The sequence below is a fragment of the Doryrhamphus excisus genome, chromosome 5, assembly GCF_030265055.1.
Source record: "Doryrhamphus excisus isolate RoL2022-K1 chromosome 5, RoL_Dexc_1.0, whole genome shotgun sequence".
Taxonomy (NCBI): domain Eukaryota; kingdom Metazoa; phylum Chordata; class Actinopteri; order Syngnathiformes; family Syngnathidae; genus Doryrhamphus; species Doryrhamphus excisus.
The window spans coordinates 6,685,139-6,702,325 of NC_080470.1; the positions used below are offsets into that span (position 1 = coordinate 6,685,139).

Consider the following 17,187-nt stretch of genomic DNA (forward strand, 5'->3'; position numbering starts at 1 on the left):
TAACATATTATGCAACGTTGTTTAATCATGGCAGTCACACAAGGACACCAATCACAATTAGAGTGGTCCATGTCAGTAAAAGCAATGCATCATCTATTTACCTTCTGAAAAAAAAAACATTGCGGGTCACTTCCGTTATGGAAGTTTAGAATTGTTTGTGAGTGCGTGTTTTCTTCTAGATTTGTTGCAGGATGGTGTGGCCATTTGTAGTCGTGTGGTGTTGTTTTGTTTGGTTTTTGTACTTGCTTTTGAACTACCGCGAGCTTTCTCGTCTACCGTAGTTTCCCACGAGATGTTCTGTATTGGGTTAAATGCTTTGAAATACTGTCATCTGCTGGTGGTGTTTTGTAATTGCAATGTCATCCCGCCTCCAACATCACAGTTCCCTATTGGCCATTGACGCTACGAAAGCCTATATTGGTCAAAAATAGTTTACGGAATTCTTCCTGCAAGTAGTTTTGTCTATACTTCGAAAAAAAAACATTCCGGCACGGGGTTACTTTTCTATTTGTTTAGTAATTTTCTCCCTGTGAATACTCTGGCAAGCTGCGGTTTTAATGTTTTGAACATTATCACTTCGGCTTTTTCCTACTGAGTAGGTCAAGGCAGTCAGCTATCGGTTGCTAGCTTGCAGCTAGCCGTACAAGCTGGCAGTAATGGCTGCAGTTATTCTAAGTTTCCCGACTGTGCAAGGTTTAAGAATATTCACACGGTGAGTAAATGAATGACTTATCCGCTGTTACTTGCTGTTGAATGTCCCCACTGTTGCTCCATCGCGTCATTCAGCTGCTCCTGACTCTTAGCTTGTTAGCTATCACTTTTGGATGGCGACCACTGACTGAAGTAACCTCCCCCAAAAACAAGCTAGGTCTGTCAATTTTACACATTGACTGAACTTAGTTGGTAGTGTACGGTAGTGTATGTGTCATTAAAATAGTGGTAAAATGCTGTTCGTTGAATAGGGACGTATCTTGGTTTATAACCGATTTACAAGGTTAAATAGGGTCGCTGTATGACATCATATACTGTAGTCTTGGCATTCTTCTAACTGGCATGTGTTTTTGTATTTAAATATCTTCTTCCAGGAATTTGTTATGGACCAAAAGAGGAGTGAGACCTGTTTCAGGAGGTGAGAGCACACTGCTACTGTTGACAGAAACTTGATTCTGCAGTACTGAGTATGTAAACATTTCCCATGCCTATGTATATTTTGCATTTAAAGGCGTTTGAGACGCTTCCTCAAAATGTTTTCATGGAAACTACACTTGTTGAGCCCTTGTGTTAAATTTTACAGATCAATTTAAATGTAGAATTTTCACTTCATCAAACATCCCTTGTGTGCGACACTGCTGTGTTTATTTGTAGATGTCGGGCGGATAGAGAAGGTTCTCATCGCCAATCGAGGGGAGATCGCTTGCCGTGTGATGCGCACGGCCAAGAAAATGGGCGTCCGCTCTGTGGCTGTATACAGTGATGCTGACAGACACTCCATGCATGTTGCCATGGTGAGAACGTTCAGTGTTTATCTTTCAGTAGCTCTTTTTTTCATTGACATTTTCCATTCTTTTGAATTATTTAGGCAGATGAAGCCTACCACATTGGCCCGCCAGCCTCCCAGCAGAGTTACCTGTGCATGGAAAAAGTTTTGGATGTGGCCAAGAAGTCTGGCTCGCATGTAAGTAGGCAGTAACGGCACCTCTGAAAAGGTCCAGTCCAAGAACTGTATCAAAAATGTTGTCTTAAGAGCTGTTGCTATAGCATGTTATTATTACCATGGTGTGCTAATTTAATAATAAATAATAATGGAACTGAAATTGACAGCCTTAAGAATATATTTAATATAGCTCTGCTGAGTTCCTATTCATTTTGTTAATACATTTACATTATTATTTTTGTAAACGATGCCTGTTTAGGCAGTCCACCCTGGGTACGGGTTTCTGTCAGAAAACACTGAGTTTGCAGAGGCGTGTAAACAGAATGGAATCATCTTCATTGGACCACCATCCTCTGCCATCCGGGATATGGGCATTAAGAGGTAGTATTAGAGTAGACTATTCATTCTAAAATAAAATGCATGCAAATGTTACCCTAGTAGTATGGATTAATAGACCCCGGTGAATGAGTTACTTAAATTTACTGACTTACTTTTTTTAAAGCACATCCAAACACATCATGTCAGCTGCTGGTGTGCCAATCATTGGAGGTTACCATGGGGATGACCAGTCAAATGAGAGACTGCAAGCAGAGGCTGCGAAGATTGGCTACCCTGTGATGATCAAAGCGGTTCGTGGAGGAGGAGGCAAGGTGAGGGTACACCACTTCTGGACCTAACTTGCTTGATTTTTGAGGTTATGTTTTTTATGCTTGATTCCCTTAAGCCCCGGTCCCAACCCGCCGTACTTGCGTAAGTGCGTGCTGTCTACTTGCAGAAAAAACATACGGACTAAAAACATGCATGGTGGGTTGTGATGTGGGCTTTACTGTACTAACACAACCCCTTTCAAATATCTAGGCTAATGGAAGGCTACATTGTATCCAGCGGTTTGTTGGTTCAATTCCCGAATCCGATAAATTAATTTCCACAATATAGGATTCAGACTCCAAATTGTCCATAGGTATGAATGTGAGTGTGAATGGTTGTTTGTATATATGTGCCCTGTGATTGGCTGGTAACCAGTCCAGGGTGTACCCCGCCTCTCGCCCGAAGACAGCTGGGATAGGCTCCAGCACCCCCCACAACCCTCGTGAGGATAAGCGGTAGAAAATGAATGAATGACTATAGGAATCAATGTTAAGAAATTGAATATTTTCAGAATTAGAGCACAGAAACACTTCTATAGTCACCTTTACACTCTTATTATTTATTGTTCACACATTCTGCAACTTCTTTGCTGCAGGGACTCGAGATGGTGGCTATCTAGCAAAATATTGCGCAAACCAGTTAGCCTCAAATTTATTTCTTCTAAATCTTCGAAACCAAAAATGTACCACTGCCACACAGAATGGGAGGAGAACTCATTTTCATTCTATCATGTCGGACATGCCTTGGCTGACTCCATGATGTCATGTAACGTCTCATCAATGTTTCCTGTCATGACTGCTGGTTTAGAGACCAGAATACTATTGTACTCTACAACAAAAAAACAATCATTTATTGATTAATTTGTCAAAAACCGTGATATTGCGAGGAGCAACAGTGCCTTTATATCAACAATGCCTCTCAAGCTGTGTGTCCGTGCTTAGGGCATGCGCATTGCACGGTCCGAGTCTGACTTCTTGGAGCAGCTGGAGTCTGCAAGACGAGAGGCCAGGAAATCTTTCAATGATGATGTCATGCTGATTGAGAAGTTTGTAGAGGATCCCAGGTAACGCTTTTCCATGTAGCAGATCTACCATGTGTGTGTGGGGGACATTGAATTGGAATGATTGTGTGTCTCTGAGCAGACATGTGGAGGTTCAGGTGTTTGGAGACATGCATGGTAATGCTGTCTACCTCTTTGAGAGAGACTGCAGCGTCCAGAGGAGACATCAGAAGATCATAGAGGAAGCACCAGGAGTGAGTGCTTATAAGACTAAGTATTGAGAAAGTAAACATTATAAACATTATTCAATGAATGTAATGTGTTTAGCCTGGCATCAGTGCAGAGGTCAGGAGGAAACTCGGAGAAGCAGCAGTAAGAGCAGCTAAGGCAGTCAACTATGTTGGAGCAGGTGAGATGACATCATACACAGACAACCCACTTGGAGCTCAGTCCAAACCTTACATAACACTTGTGTGATTTACTCACTGTGTAGGTACAGTAGAGTTCATCATGGATGCCCAGCATAACTTCTACTTCATGGAGATGAACACCAGGCTGCAGGTGGAGCATCCTGTCTCTGAGATGATAACTGGCACAGACCTAGTGGAGTGGCAGCTCAGGGTGAGGGAGATGTTTACGTTAAAGTTCTCAGCTCAATAAAGCAAATAATAAAGTAGAAATGGCATGGGGTCTGCCGTTTCCCAGGTGGCAGCAGGGGAGCGCCTACCTCTCCTTCAAAATGACATCGTCTTAGGAGGTCACTCTTTTGAGGCCCGTATTTATGCGGAGGATCCAAACAATGACTTCCTACCAGGGGCGGGGCCTCTGCTACATCTCTCCACGCCTCCGGCAGACCAGCACACTCGCATCGAAACTGGAGTCAGAGAAGGTAAAAATAGTGTATGTGTTTATACTATAAACTACATGCTGATATGTTTCCAATTACTTATTGATGAGCTGATGATCATCACACCATGGTTTGGATTTGGTGTGCTTTATGTGTGTTTCTCTAGGGGACGAGGTATCTGCTCATTATGATCCCATGATAGCCAAGCTTGTGGTATGGGGGGAGGACCGGTCCGCTGCCTTAAAGAAACTACGATACTGCTTAAGGCAGTACAATGTAAGATCTGGAGATGTAGATGATAGTCGCATGTATTTCAAAGAACACCTCATGAAATCAAACCAAAAATCGTCCAACCTTCTTCACGTTCACTCTGCTGTCATCAGATTGTAGGCCTGAGCACCAACATCGATTTCCTGCTAAGTCTCTCGGGTCACCCAGAGTTTGAGGCGGGAAACGTGAGCACCAGCTTCATCCCTCAGCACTATGCTGATCTCTTTCCCACACCGAGAGCTCCCTCTGGGGCAACAGTCTGTCAAGCTGCCCTGGGCCTGCTACTTGAGGAGAGGAGACACACAAAGGAATTCACACAGACCTCCAAGGGTATGGATCTCATTTACAAATGATTGATAAATGTTTGAACCAATCAGGATATCCTGAGTTGGGTGTTTGTTGCCTCCAGATCCTTTCTCTCCATTTGGCTCTAGTAATGGCTGGAGGATGAACACCCACTTCCACAGAACCATGACAGTGCAACTGGGAGACGAGAGTAAGTGGTCAACATTGTGTGAAACGATACATTACATTACATTACAATGTTAACAAAAAAACACAAAGAAGCAAATAGCGAGTCGTTATGAATTGGATTAGCCAATGTTTTGTATTCTTATGTAATACAATGACCAATTATGTGGCATTGTGGCTAGAACCACCACTGTAGTTCCTTATGAGGAACTTCTGTCATGTTTGACAATTGATGAACTCATCTCATCCTCCGCTTTTGTATTCCTTATGGTCATGACAAATCTATAAAACTTTATTCTGTGTTTTAAAGAAGTTGATGTGGTTGTCACATATAACAAAGATGGAAGCTACACCATGCAGGTGAGCCTTTTTTGTGGTCTAAATGTTCATTTTACATTCTTTATTTGATTTAAGTCATTTTCTTTTGTGCGTTCAGCTGCATGAGGAGGTGTTCCATGTAACGGGGGAGGTGGAGACAGAGGGTGGAGTTTCGTTTTTGCACTGTTCTGTTAATGGTGTGAAGTCTCGGCCCAAACTGGTGATGCTGGACAACACGGTTCATCTGTTCTCCACGGTTGGTGCTGTGAAAGGAACACACGCTAACCCAAAGGGATGGATGAACTTTAAGCGTTATGTTTTTCCATCGCCCATGCAGGAGAGCAGCTCGGAGGTATCTGTTCCAGTTCCAAAGTATCTGGCCGGTGTGAGCAGCTCTGGTGCTCAGGGTGGAGCGGTGGCACCAATGACTGGGACCATTGAGAAGGTGTGTTCACTGCTTAGCAGGTTGTGGCACAATAATGCAACAATTCAATGATATCCTAATGTGCTATTAGCTTTAGTTTATTTTGTCCACTTGGGGGCAGTAGAAGCAACTTATTTTTTCTTTTTGTTGAAACTATTGATTGTGGACATCAAGACGCTGCACTCACTTTGTGTTTTATTTCATAAGACCGATGCTAATGGTGATGCTGCAATATATTTCATCCATAAAGTGTGCCTGTTGAATTTGTCAAATTCGTATGTAATGTATTATGATTGACATGAGGGTGGAACCAAGACTGATCATAACTTGTGTGTTAGGTGCTTGTGAAGGCTGGTGACAAAGTGAATGTCGGGGATCCGCTGATGGTCATGATTGCCATGAAAATGGAGGTGAGACTGACTTTGACACGCACACACACACAATCCTGCTGATGTGCCATTCTAATGGAGGTATTGTGCAATGTGTCTACAGCATACCATCCGTGCACCCAAGACAGGTGTGATTAAAAAGGTGTTCTTCAGTGAGGGCTCTCAGGCTAATCGTCACGCTCCGTTGGTGGAATTGGAGGAGGAGGAGAACCGGGAGGATGGCCAGTAGTCCTGCTCAAGCACAGAGGCAGCGTTTAGTAAACTAGTTGTTGAAGCTGGAACAGTTGGAGGGAGAGTTGGGCTCAGTCTGAATTGAACAATTATGCACTCAAACTGTAGTGGAAAGAAGTAAAAAAAAAACATCTAAAGAGTCTGAAATCATCAAAACAGACAGTGGCCTTTTACACTTATTGCCTACATCATTTGTAACTTGCTGTAAAAATGGGAGTCTAGCTTCTCCGGTTGTGGTACCACTCTGTCTCCATCAAGACTTCTTCCTGGCAGGGACACTGACGTTCTTCCATGTTGTGTCTCTAACTGCAAGCAGGAAAAGAATACAGCACTTGCTGAACATGTACAATAATATAAACTGTTACTGATGAGTGAGGGGCAACTTTCTCAATTATGTTCTGCAAAGTGACTGCCCACATGTAGACATTATCACAATTTGTTTTCCTTGTTTTCAAATGAGGCCTATTAAATATAGCTTTTATTGTTCATGAAATGTGTGTATTTAAAAGTCAGCTATTCTGCCATTTTCTTCGTTTAATCACTATTTGTGTATGCTAGCGTAGGCGCCATAATGAGTTCTGATTCAAAGAGAAGGCATCTGCATTCGTGAATCGATCATTAAATCCTTTCAGATGACACTGGGGGGGGAACACTCCAGAATTTCAAGGGTGAAAGGTCAGAGCCACCACATCCGTGCTTTGTAGGTTTCATACTTATTTTTAAAAGGCAATTCTAAGAATAGTGTAATCTGTTAATAAATTGCTCTCACATGCCAAGTTTGTATTGTGCTCTTATGTTTACAGGAGAAGCATTTTAATATGACAATCAGAAAATAGACTTGAGGCGATCACATTCTGACATTCAATTATAAAGTGACAACTGGCAAGACACAGCTTCTTATAAATGTATTTATTTCATAAATAGAAGAGCATCTTCAATAAACATCAGCTGTAAGACAATTGTACAGACAAAGAGGATGGAGGACATACAACCGAGGAGTGATGGAAGGTGATTGACAGTGTGCCGTACCGAGCAGGGAGTCAAGTGATTTTCTGGTAAAGCGACACGCTGTTAAGCCTCGTGTTGCTGAGATGCTGAGTCACATCAGCTGTGTTCCAAGGCACAACACAGACCGGTTGACATTTTCACTCGGGACACTTAATTGAATTGCAAACGCTGCACTCCGGTCACATTTTCCATTTTGCTCGAGATGTGGACATTTTTAGTTTCACTGTGATAAATAGAGTGGTTCTGGATCACTGACACCGCTCTACCTCACACTGGAGAGGAGCATAAACCACATTCATAGCATAACATAACAGGTTCTTGCTTTACCACAGTCATGTGCCGTAGAAGCTTGATTAAATATTCATTGTAACATTTAATTAGGTGGCTGAGTAATCGACTCCTAAAAATACTTAATAGGCTTTAGGGTAGGGGTGTCCAAACCTTTTCCAGTGACGCAAAATGAAAAGGGAAACAAAGATGTAGATATGCTAAAAAGTTGTGTCTTTATAGTTTTAGAACGTGCCAATAACAGCCACACTTTGGACACCCCTTTATATGATGTATATTATAAGGATCATTATGAGTAACATTGACATTAGAGCCTATGTAAAAAAAAAAACAACAAAAAAAATCAAAGATGACAGGATTGAGTTTTATGTGCAAAAGTGATGCTCCTACAAAGACTACCCAAATACAAAGGTTGACAAATTCCTTACAAAAAGGTGCAAACAGGAAAATAATTATGAAAAAAAACAGCCGGAAGGGATCACATAACAAGTACTGAATATGTTTTTGCTGGAGGACATTGATTGTTGATGAGTAACCGTAGTAACAAAAACATCCCATTGCTCTTTCTCCCAGTGCAGCCTGAAGGCATCGTCATGTGGCTGCTGACGTCAAGTTTAAAACGGTTGTCTTGCAGGGTTTCTATCTAAATTCATGTCAGCTGTCAATCACCTTCTGGAGTCTCACTAAAACGCCTCCCTTGGGTCAAATCTTCCTTTCTTTTTGAAAAAAAGCAGCAAAGGACAATGACAATGAAAAAAACGGGGCACCTGAGGGGGGGTGGGGGGGCAGCGTGTGACATCATATGAGGTCTCACAAGAGGTCACGAAAGGACCCCCAGTCTCGTGCACACAAACATGCACACACACACGTCATCAGCAATGGGAAGACAAACATAACATCTGACACAACAATGCTAAGCAAATAAACAATGACTTGACTTGAGAAAGCAAAAGAATGACTTTGATATGCGAGGCCGTAGAAGCACATTTATCTGTTAAAACTCGTAAACATTCGTCCGTCAGAGTCCGCATGCATCAGCTGTGACTCGCTAAAGGCATCTGGCCATTAAAAAGCATGCCGGACTCGGCGTACCGTTGTTTGATTAGGAGGAAGTATCGTTCAAGCATCATGGTCTTTAATGTACAGACGCCTTTGGTCACATGGCTGACTGAGGAAGGCAATAAAGGGGGGGGGGGGGTGGACAAACACACAGCAGCTATTTACAGTACCTTCAAGAATCGAGCAATAAGAAGGGAGCTTCCTGAAAAAAAAAAGGTATGGCTTCATCAACAGACGCCGTGGAAACGGAGGCCAGAACAGTCAAAAGGAGAAAGCAGCATAAGCGCCGTGTGCAAGCAGGCACAAAAAGACGTCCTCTTTGGTATCAACATGGAGGTCCAAAGCAATGTGGACGTTCAGAGAACTGCAGGATGCTACCATTGGGCGCTCTTTCCATCTGAACCAGACATGAAAGTGCATGTGGAAGTGTGCTTGGAGCAGCAAATGTTTTTTAATTTATTTTTGGAAGCAATGCCACACGATAGAACACCTCCGTCTCCAAGGCCCCCCTGGAGTGTCACCACTCCCCAAATGTTCACGTGCTGAGGGCCTTAAACTGTTAAGGTGCACAACCGCTCCAAGTCCTTTGGCTTCATTAGATGGACGCTCCTGTTGAGTCCACTTTATTTTTCTTTTTGACGTAAGCAAGCTTATAAGATGGTATGAGGGATGGGAGGGGGGGGGGTGTGGCTCAGCAGTGGGTGGCCTCGATTGGAGACAGCGTCAGGATGCTACGATCGTTGGAGTACAAGTCTGGGTCACTCCAAGACCTGAAACGATGCAGCAGGAACTAAGCGTTAGGAGGCCCAAGTTGTGGCAGGGTGGGGTGGGGGGTGGCGGGTGGGGTGGGGGGGTCGGCAGGACTAGTTAACACACGGTTGTCTGTTAATTAGTCATTATGACCCCGACCAGCAGGCAGGAACAGGATGTGACAATGATGAATGGATCAGTGAATCATTGTGAATAATTTCATATGATGACAGTTGAGTACAAAAAGTCCCGCCTCATTCATATGTCCATAAATAATATGATGAGCAAATATTTCACCAATTTCTTCTTAATTCTATTTAAATATATTCTTTTATTTTGAAATCAGAAGATGCCAAGCAGAAATCCAAATACATATTCCAACCTCTGCTTTCAAACACCCAACTTTTGCCAAATGATTTGAACATTTTCACACAGATGACTTGGTTTTTGAACAATATTACACAGAACAAACTAGTCCACTGGCCATCCATGTATTACTGTAATACTGTATAATTCCACTAAATCGAGTCCCCAAATAACGCACCCTACACATTGCTGACTTAATATATGAGCATTTTTTGGGGTTTTCCTGTGTTGATAAGGAATAATGCATGTTTTTGTTGGGATGAGGTTGGAATTTGGGTGGTGAGTGGGGTGGCACTAGATAAGTTTTGACTTCTTCCCACTCCCTTTCGTATATATACATACTGTACGTATATATACATATATATTTTCTTTTATTTTGTATTGATTTTGGTTGTTTTGTTGTATTTTTTTTCATGTTTGAAATGAACTAATAAACTAAACAAACAAAGAAACGCAACTGCTGAATAACTCTCCATGGGGCCAGGTGAGAACCACTGTTGAATTTGATCTCACCAGGGTGTAAGAAGAAGTCCGCATCAAGGATTTAGGATTGGATTTTACCTTTAGAGACATCCAAAATGGATGTGGTATTTACCATTTAGGATTGACGGCTGTTGAAAAAGTGCCAATATAGTAAACAACCTACTCAATTGTCTTTTTCTTAGAGAGGAGACTTCAAACTACTCAACCCAAAATGAAAGCAGCAATGATAAAGAGAAATGATGGTTAAAAAAAAGGCACCAAAAACATTCTTGCAATCAGCACTAAACAAACAGTCATGGAAGAAATGATTAGACCACCCAAGTGTCTTCAGTTTGTTGATCCATTTTTAATCTGGTACAACTAAAAGGTACATTTGTTTGGACAAGGGTGGTGTAATCATTTTTCCATGACTATATCAGCTTTATGGCCGACTACTAATTTTACCCTTCAGTTTAGTCTCTTTGCTAGGATGAAGACAACCGTTTTAAGACCTGCTGAATCCGAAAACAGGCCAACCCAGTGGCTTTAAATAGGCTGGTGACTCAAATGACGTTTTGACTGGAGGCAAATGCACTTGTGCGACTGTCCACCACAACTGGGTTCAACAGAAACCTCTCGGAACCAATAACAACGCTGATCCACAGGACAGAATAAAAACAATAGCAGTAATAAAGCACGGAAAAGGACACACTGTGAGGACATGAACCCCCAAAAAGAAGAAAACGGGACAGGCAGATTTGTGACAAGACAAAGCCTACGGCTGGAGGGGAGGACGTGGAGTTCATGAATAATTAATGGGAGTGGTCAGAAAACATCATGGGGATTTCAAACATCAGAACAAGGACAGTGATCACCAACACACACGTTTACAGAGTATACACAACACCAAGGCAGCAATAGCTCCCATGCAATGACAGCGTGGACATTCATGTTCCGTTGCAGGAAGTTTGAAACTGTAAAACGATTACGATTCCACCAGCGCCTGCACCACCAAACATTACAAAAAAATAAACATGCCCTAAGAGGTTTTAAACGCAACAAAAACATACATTAAGGCTGTGACCCTGTTTTGATTTCTCATCAAACTACTCTAGCTTGTCCAATTCAATAAAGAGTCGTACCAACTATATGCTTCCAAAAATAGTCATGTTTACGACGTAAAGCTTGGATAGTGATGGGGAGATTCCATTTCAAAAGGTGTGCGTGTGTGAAAGTGACGTGACATTTGGACTGGGCCAAGAGGTGTGACAAACATAAGGGGGCATATCTTGTTTGTTCATCATGGAAACCTTCTTTGACACCTGCGTTGTCGCCTGTGGCCAGCATCCTGCGCTGCAGTAACTATGTTTTCCTACCGAGATGGTCAAGAGGGACAGGAGGGTGTGATGTGAGGCTGTAAAGGGCTGACAGACAAACAAAAACCTTATTCTATCTTACTTGGGTTTTATGTTTACTGTGTATAACACACTAAAGCGCAGCATTGGGTATGTATTATGCTGATGTATCAAAATGGTCTAGAAAAATATTATGTCGCAATCACATACAGTGGTACCTCAGTTAACATCCGCCCCGGTTACTGCGTTTTTTTTTGGTTAACATCAAAAATTTTTGTCTAAAGTTTGCCTTGAAAATAAAAAAGAAATCGATGGACACTAACCAAGACAAGAATGCAAGACCTCCCAATTTTACGGCTTAAAGAGAAGAAGTCGTCGTTTCAGAGGTATGTAAACTACACACCACCTCTCTTTGTCCTTTTGGTCCATGGTTAAATGTTAATTTCTTCATTTCATGTCATGTCAAACTGTACAACAAAAAAAAGTGATTGGCCTCCAAGCGTAATCTCTTCTGCTAAAAGTAAAAGTTTAATTTTTTGCATGTAAAGCTATAATTATTGTCTATAAATTGTGTTAAAATGTTTGGGTGTCTGGAATTGGTTGACATTATTTCCTATGGGAAAACTTGCCTTGGTCTTGGTTAGAGTCAACCCTTGGTTAGAGTTGGAACTTTTATAATGGATTAATGATGTTAACCAAGCCATGACTACTTGGTGGTAATTTGACCACATCAATTATGTGTTGCAGTCATGGTTATACATAAGAACAGTTGAGTTGTCTGATGTTGTTTTGGCATGGTTCGGCCAACAGTAGCATCTCTAGCTTTTGCAGTAAAAATATTGATCGACCCCTCCTAGTCATCCTTGCAACGTCTGAGTAGACGTTACAAAATGATCTTTAGCCTCGATGGCCATGATAGTTAAGCAACTCAAACAAATGTGGCCAATATATAATAAGCGCATAGTGAATTCTGTCGCACTATAACTCGTTTTCAAGTGAGCCTTGTGTTTATGAACCAAAATTAAAGTTTTTAATGTTATTCATAGAAGCACAGAACGCTGTAAACCGAGGACCACCTGTATAGCATCACTATATAATAAAGCAATCATGTCTTCATTAAATCTGGCCACTGAAGTCCTGAATTTCAGTCACCAGTTGACCCTATTTAGCCTCTTGGAGAAGTGCTCTTGTGACAAGGTATGACATGATCTGAAAAGGTATACGTCTGCATCATGTTACACATATAATGGAGTCCGTTAAAGTGCATAATAGGTGTCCCTGAAATGTGGCTAAACAGACCAACTGACATTTCAAGAGTAATGTCTTCATTTAACGTATTAGACAGAAACAATTGGGGGGGAAGCAAACATGACGGAGACCGTAGCATACATAGTAAAGACAAAGATACAGAAGGTGTCAAGATATACCAACACTAATGAATGGCCAATACAGAAAACAGGTTACATAGTGTAATACTGATGCCTGCTGCATGCCCGTATATCATGACAGGCCTCTATACTAGAAGTGGCCTGGCTGCCAGATATTCACAACAACATGCTAGGTGTGACCATCATGACTCACTTGAGTCTCTTATCATTTTGGGTATATGGTGTAGTTAATATATTGTGGGTGATACATAAGTGTTGATATAAGTGGAAGCTTTCGGTTTGGTCCCCTCACTACAGTTGTTAGATCTATGGAAGTACATCAGTGATGTCCATCATGATTAGTGATACCCCTCAGGTTCACCACACGCTATAAGCAGCCACCAAGAACACTGAAAAGACCATTACCCATCGTCTTATACTGGACCTACTAGTGACCTGCACAAAGACTTACATTAGAACTGGAGCCACATTATGAACTGAAACATTCAGGCCTGCAGGCTGAATATTCAAAACCATGTGGCGATGGACTTTCATCTGGATTCAAAATCATTTCCTGCCGTCGTCGTCCTCCCCACCTGTTGTTGCGGCTGGATGTGTGGCAATGGTTGCCAGTGGTAGAGCACGACCCGGTCATTTGCTCCAGGAGGTGGGCCAGGCGGGAACAGCCGCTCTGCCCATGTTGGTAGCAGCACAAGGAGTCCACACAGCTGAGGGCCTGGCCCTGGGCGACTGATAGAGACTGCAGGAAGGCAAAGCCCAGAGGGACAGAGAAAAGGGATGAGATGGATGTTAAATTAAAGGTGATGTGAAAGGTTAAGAGAATGTCATATGATGAATAAAAAGAGCAATAGGAATCGTACAAAATGGAAAAAAAAGAAGAGATGATGAGAGCAGAGTAGACAAGAGGGAGAAAGAAGAATTCATTAGCAACACAAACAGTGTCACTGTCATTGTCAAACACAAAATGAGGTAAACAACCAGCTAGATGACACATTGCATGCTGTCACAGGGGAGGGACACTGAAAGCATGCTAATGAATGACACAGGAATGGTTCAAATTAATCCAAAAAGCCACAGGATTCGTAAACAAACATTCAGAATAAAGTCTTTGGGCATGTTGTGTAATCTCATTCAAGCTCATCAATCACTTGTAATAACCTGATGTATGCATTGTAAATGAATGAAAAAAAAAACACAATCAACATGAAACCCTCTGATAATAAGTTAAAAGAATTACTTGATAAAGTAAAATGAATGGCTACCCTTTTTGTTCCCCTATCTACTGAGATACTATATAGCCTTGGATGCATCAACTCTCACAGCAGTGAGTCCATGCATGGCATTTTAACGTGACTACACACAGAGACCAAGATTAGCTGTGGCAGAGTTGCCTCTAGAAGCTCCGTGCAGGTCAACTTGTCATAGCTGTGATCCATCACTCACAATCCAATCCATTTCCCACATCATAAAATAACTATGAGCAAGGCCAGTGATTCATAGGAGGTATTTATCTGATTTTGTGACAAAATTGCTCAAGGTTAAAAAAAACACACAGACACATATTTCACACACTAAGAATTTTTTCCAAACTTTGTCTGAGGTAGAATTTACAACTATATACACAAACTATAACAGGTTTGTAGGAAATTACGTGTGGCTGTGCATTTCTAAGACATATACATTATGCCACAAAAGTGAGCACATATGCCTCACAATTCAGCAGCCATTTCTATTAAAGTACAAGGAACAATACTATAGAAATAAATTCCATGACTAATAGGATTAAGCCAGTGGCTGGTAACTCATTTGCTACGAAAGACCTATTTATAAGTTTTATTCAACCAAAGTCGTACTGATACGTCTTTCTGCACGAGAGGTGATGATGCAACTCCACAATAAAAGAGAGCACGTTTGTTGCAGTTTTAAGCTGAAAAAAAACAGCCACAAGGTGGCAGAGGTGCCAATATATGCACTGCAGCAACCAGGGAGTGAAACGGAGGCGTTCATGACCGGTCTGAAATCACACGTACAGAACATGGCCGAATACAGTACATTTCAGAAGAGACAACAAACTATACATTTCGGTGACAAATACAAATAAATGTATCCAAACTACAGGACACAAGTGTTTGAACATTCATTTTCAGTCATGTGGCCTTGAACTGTCAGCCTATAATTTACACAAAGTTGATCGATTCTGTAACCTCTAACCGGATGAGGCTGTGAATTTATCTGCGGAACAGCAATCAGTCACCAAGTCTATGTGGACTTGGGTTTGTAAATCAGTGGCAACAGCAGACAAATGGAGAACCGCTACAATCTGAATTGTAACTGAAAAGTTACTGTGTCAAGGACAAAATGCGAAGGTGCTCTAGAAGACCATTTTAAGACAATGTTAACTCGTCAAGGTAGGTTCTGTGGTCATTTCACAATAGTACTGCATAATATTAGTCATCCAAAAGGTTGCTGTCAGTCCCAAAAAAACAGTGCCATGGGAAGCTGAGAAACCTCAGTGACAGGCCAACATTACCCTCAGCTAGTAAACAGAAAACAGCAACTCTGAAAATTTTAACACACACACACACACACACACACACACACACACACACACACACACACACACACACACACACACACAACTTACAAAAGACATATTTCAGCATGCCAGCAGCATTCTCCCTTACTCAAATGAAAACAATATAAACAAATATAATATAAACAAATAAACAAAGAGGGGTAAACGGGATCAGGGACCAGGCTAGGGAAATTTGTGGTTCACCATGGTTGGGTACACACAGGGACATGGTCAGTGACAGCTTGATAGATGCAGATGAAAATATTTAGTAAGAGTAGGGTGATTGGGTTTAATCACGATTAGGTGAGAACATTCATATTGGACGTGAGGTTGTCACCATGCTAGACCAATTTATAAAACCAAATTACAAATCAAATTAAAGGGTTGGGCTAACAAGCATGGGAGGATTGGTCCACAAGTACAGTCATAATGGTCTAGGGCAATGATAGTACAGTACAATGGTAGAGTTACTACCTAGGGGAGCAGGGGTCTGGGCTGGGAGTAGCAGGGGGAGGATAAGCAGCTAGCAGGTGCCAATTGTCCTCCCCTGGGCGCTGCTGGGCTTTAACAGAGTCATATTCTGGGCCGACTGAACTCTCACCCTTTTCCATCTGAAGGACATAAGATGCTTACAGTGAGCCCTGCTGGCTGGGTAGAACAGCTCATTGCTAGGCCATGTCAATCATTACATCGGATACTAAAATGGCAACGAACAAATTGAGCCAGTCAGATCATTAACTTTAAATTATCAGGCGGCATATGTATCACATATTACATATTTTTGCTGTTGTCAGAGAATTTTTTGCAAATGCTGCAACACGTACAGTAAATGGTAACCAATGTCTGCTATGTCATCTGACTGCCAATGTTGAATTTGGTTAAAATTCACTTTAAGACCTCCAAGACTGAAGTAACAGCTTGCCAATAAATGTTAATGTGTACATGTTTGTCAGTGGTATAGTGCATGAGCAGTCAGCAGATTAATTGGGAATTTAGGACTGTTAAAAGAACTAATAACCATAATGGCAGCTGCAGGCATAAAAAGATGTATCAAGGGAAGGGCTCTGGCGGTGTCTGGCAGAGATAAGAGGAAATCTTTTTGTATGCAAACCTTTTAACCTGCTACCGAGACTATCAGAGCAGGCAAACAATAAAAACCCATGAGAGCCTTTTGTAATTACCCAACTGTAATCTAATTACATAGCTATAGATAGTGGAATTACTTCAACGTAACTGAATCAATTAGATTAAATGACTACTCTAATGAGATGGAAGCATTTTACCAAAAGTTAGAACTTTGTAGGCACCATTTATCTGCAAGTACTTCAGAACTAAAAAATATTGTTATACAGTATATAAAGAAAGATAGACGAGAGGTTATAAATTTCCTTGTCCAATAATTCTGATATCTGCAATTTAAAAAAAAATCAAATTCATTAGTCTGAAAGTGGTAGAGCCTTATCATGCGTATAAGACAACAGTACCATGCTTGTGTTTATGGTGGGTCTGACTGGTCCAAGAGTCATGCAGCTGTGAGTGTCTCAGTCTTGCTCTGTGGTCCAGCTGAAACCATGCAAGTGGACAACTTAGACTGGTGGAAGGAATTTTTAAGAGGGCATAGCATTTAAGGGTGTTGGATCGACCATGCTAGAGATCATGGGGATGGTATTGGACTGTACTGTAA

General features: G+C 41.6%; 2 protein-coding genes across 2 annotated transcripts in view; one reads left to right on the forward strand and one right to left on the reverse strand.

Annotated features, from left to right (window-relative positions):
• The first annotated feature begins 367 nt into the window (after positions 1-367).
• Positions 368-7,042, forward strand: mccc1 (methylcrotonyl-CoA carboxylase subunit). The gene is made up of 19 exons (XM_058072236.1): positions 368-712; positions 1,086-1,129; positions 1,366-1,505; positions 1,580-1,675; positions 1,914-2,035; positions 2,157-2,304; positions 3,244-3,365; positions 3,445-3,556; positions 3,630-3,711; positions 3,796-3,923; positions 4,008-4,191; positions 4,316-4,425; positions 4,533-4,749; positions 4,829-4,915; positions 5,201-5,250; positions 5,327-5,464; positions 5,546-5,653; positions 5,971-6,042; positions 6,125-7,042. The coding sequence occupies exons 1-19, from the start codon at positions 657-659 to the stop codon at positions 6,248-6,250; spliced, it is 2,142 nt and encodes a 713-aa protein (XP_057928219.1). The 5' UTR covers positions 368-656; the 3' UTR covers positions 6,251-7,042.
• A 2,357-nt stretch (positions 7,043-9,399) lies between these two features.
• The window catches only part of atp11b (ATPase phospholipid transporting 11B (putative)), a 32,767-nt gene continuing 24,979 nt past the window's right edge, over positions 9,400-17,187 (reverse strand). The window contains exon 30 of the mRNA XM_058072232.1: positions 9,400-13,667. Within this exon, the coding sequence (XP_057928215.1) occupies positions 13,398-13,667 (270 nt within the window). The 3' untranslated portion in view covers positions 9,400-13,397. The remainder of the gene's footprint in view (positions 13,668-17,187) is intronic.

Coding starts and splice junctions, on each gene's coding strand:
- mccc1 (XM_058072236.1), top strand. CDS start 657: ATGGCTGCAGTTATTCTAAGTTTCCCGACTGTGCAAGGTTTAAGAATA. Junction 4,426..4,532: donor ACTGCTTAAGGCAGTACAAT/GTAAGATCTGGA, acceptor TGCTGTCATCAG/ATTGTAGGCCTGAGCACCAA. Junction 5,654..5,970: donor TGACTGGGACCATTGAGAAG/GTGTGTTCACTG, acceptor CTTGTGTGTTAG/GTGCTTGTGAAGGCTGGTGA.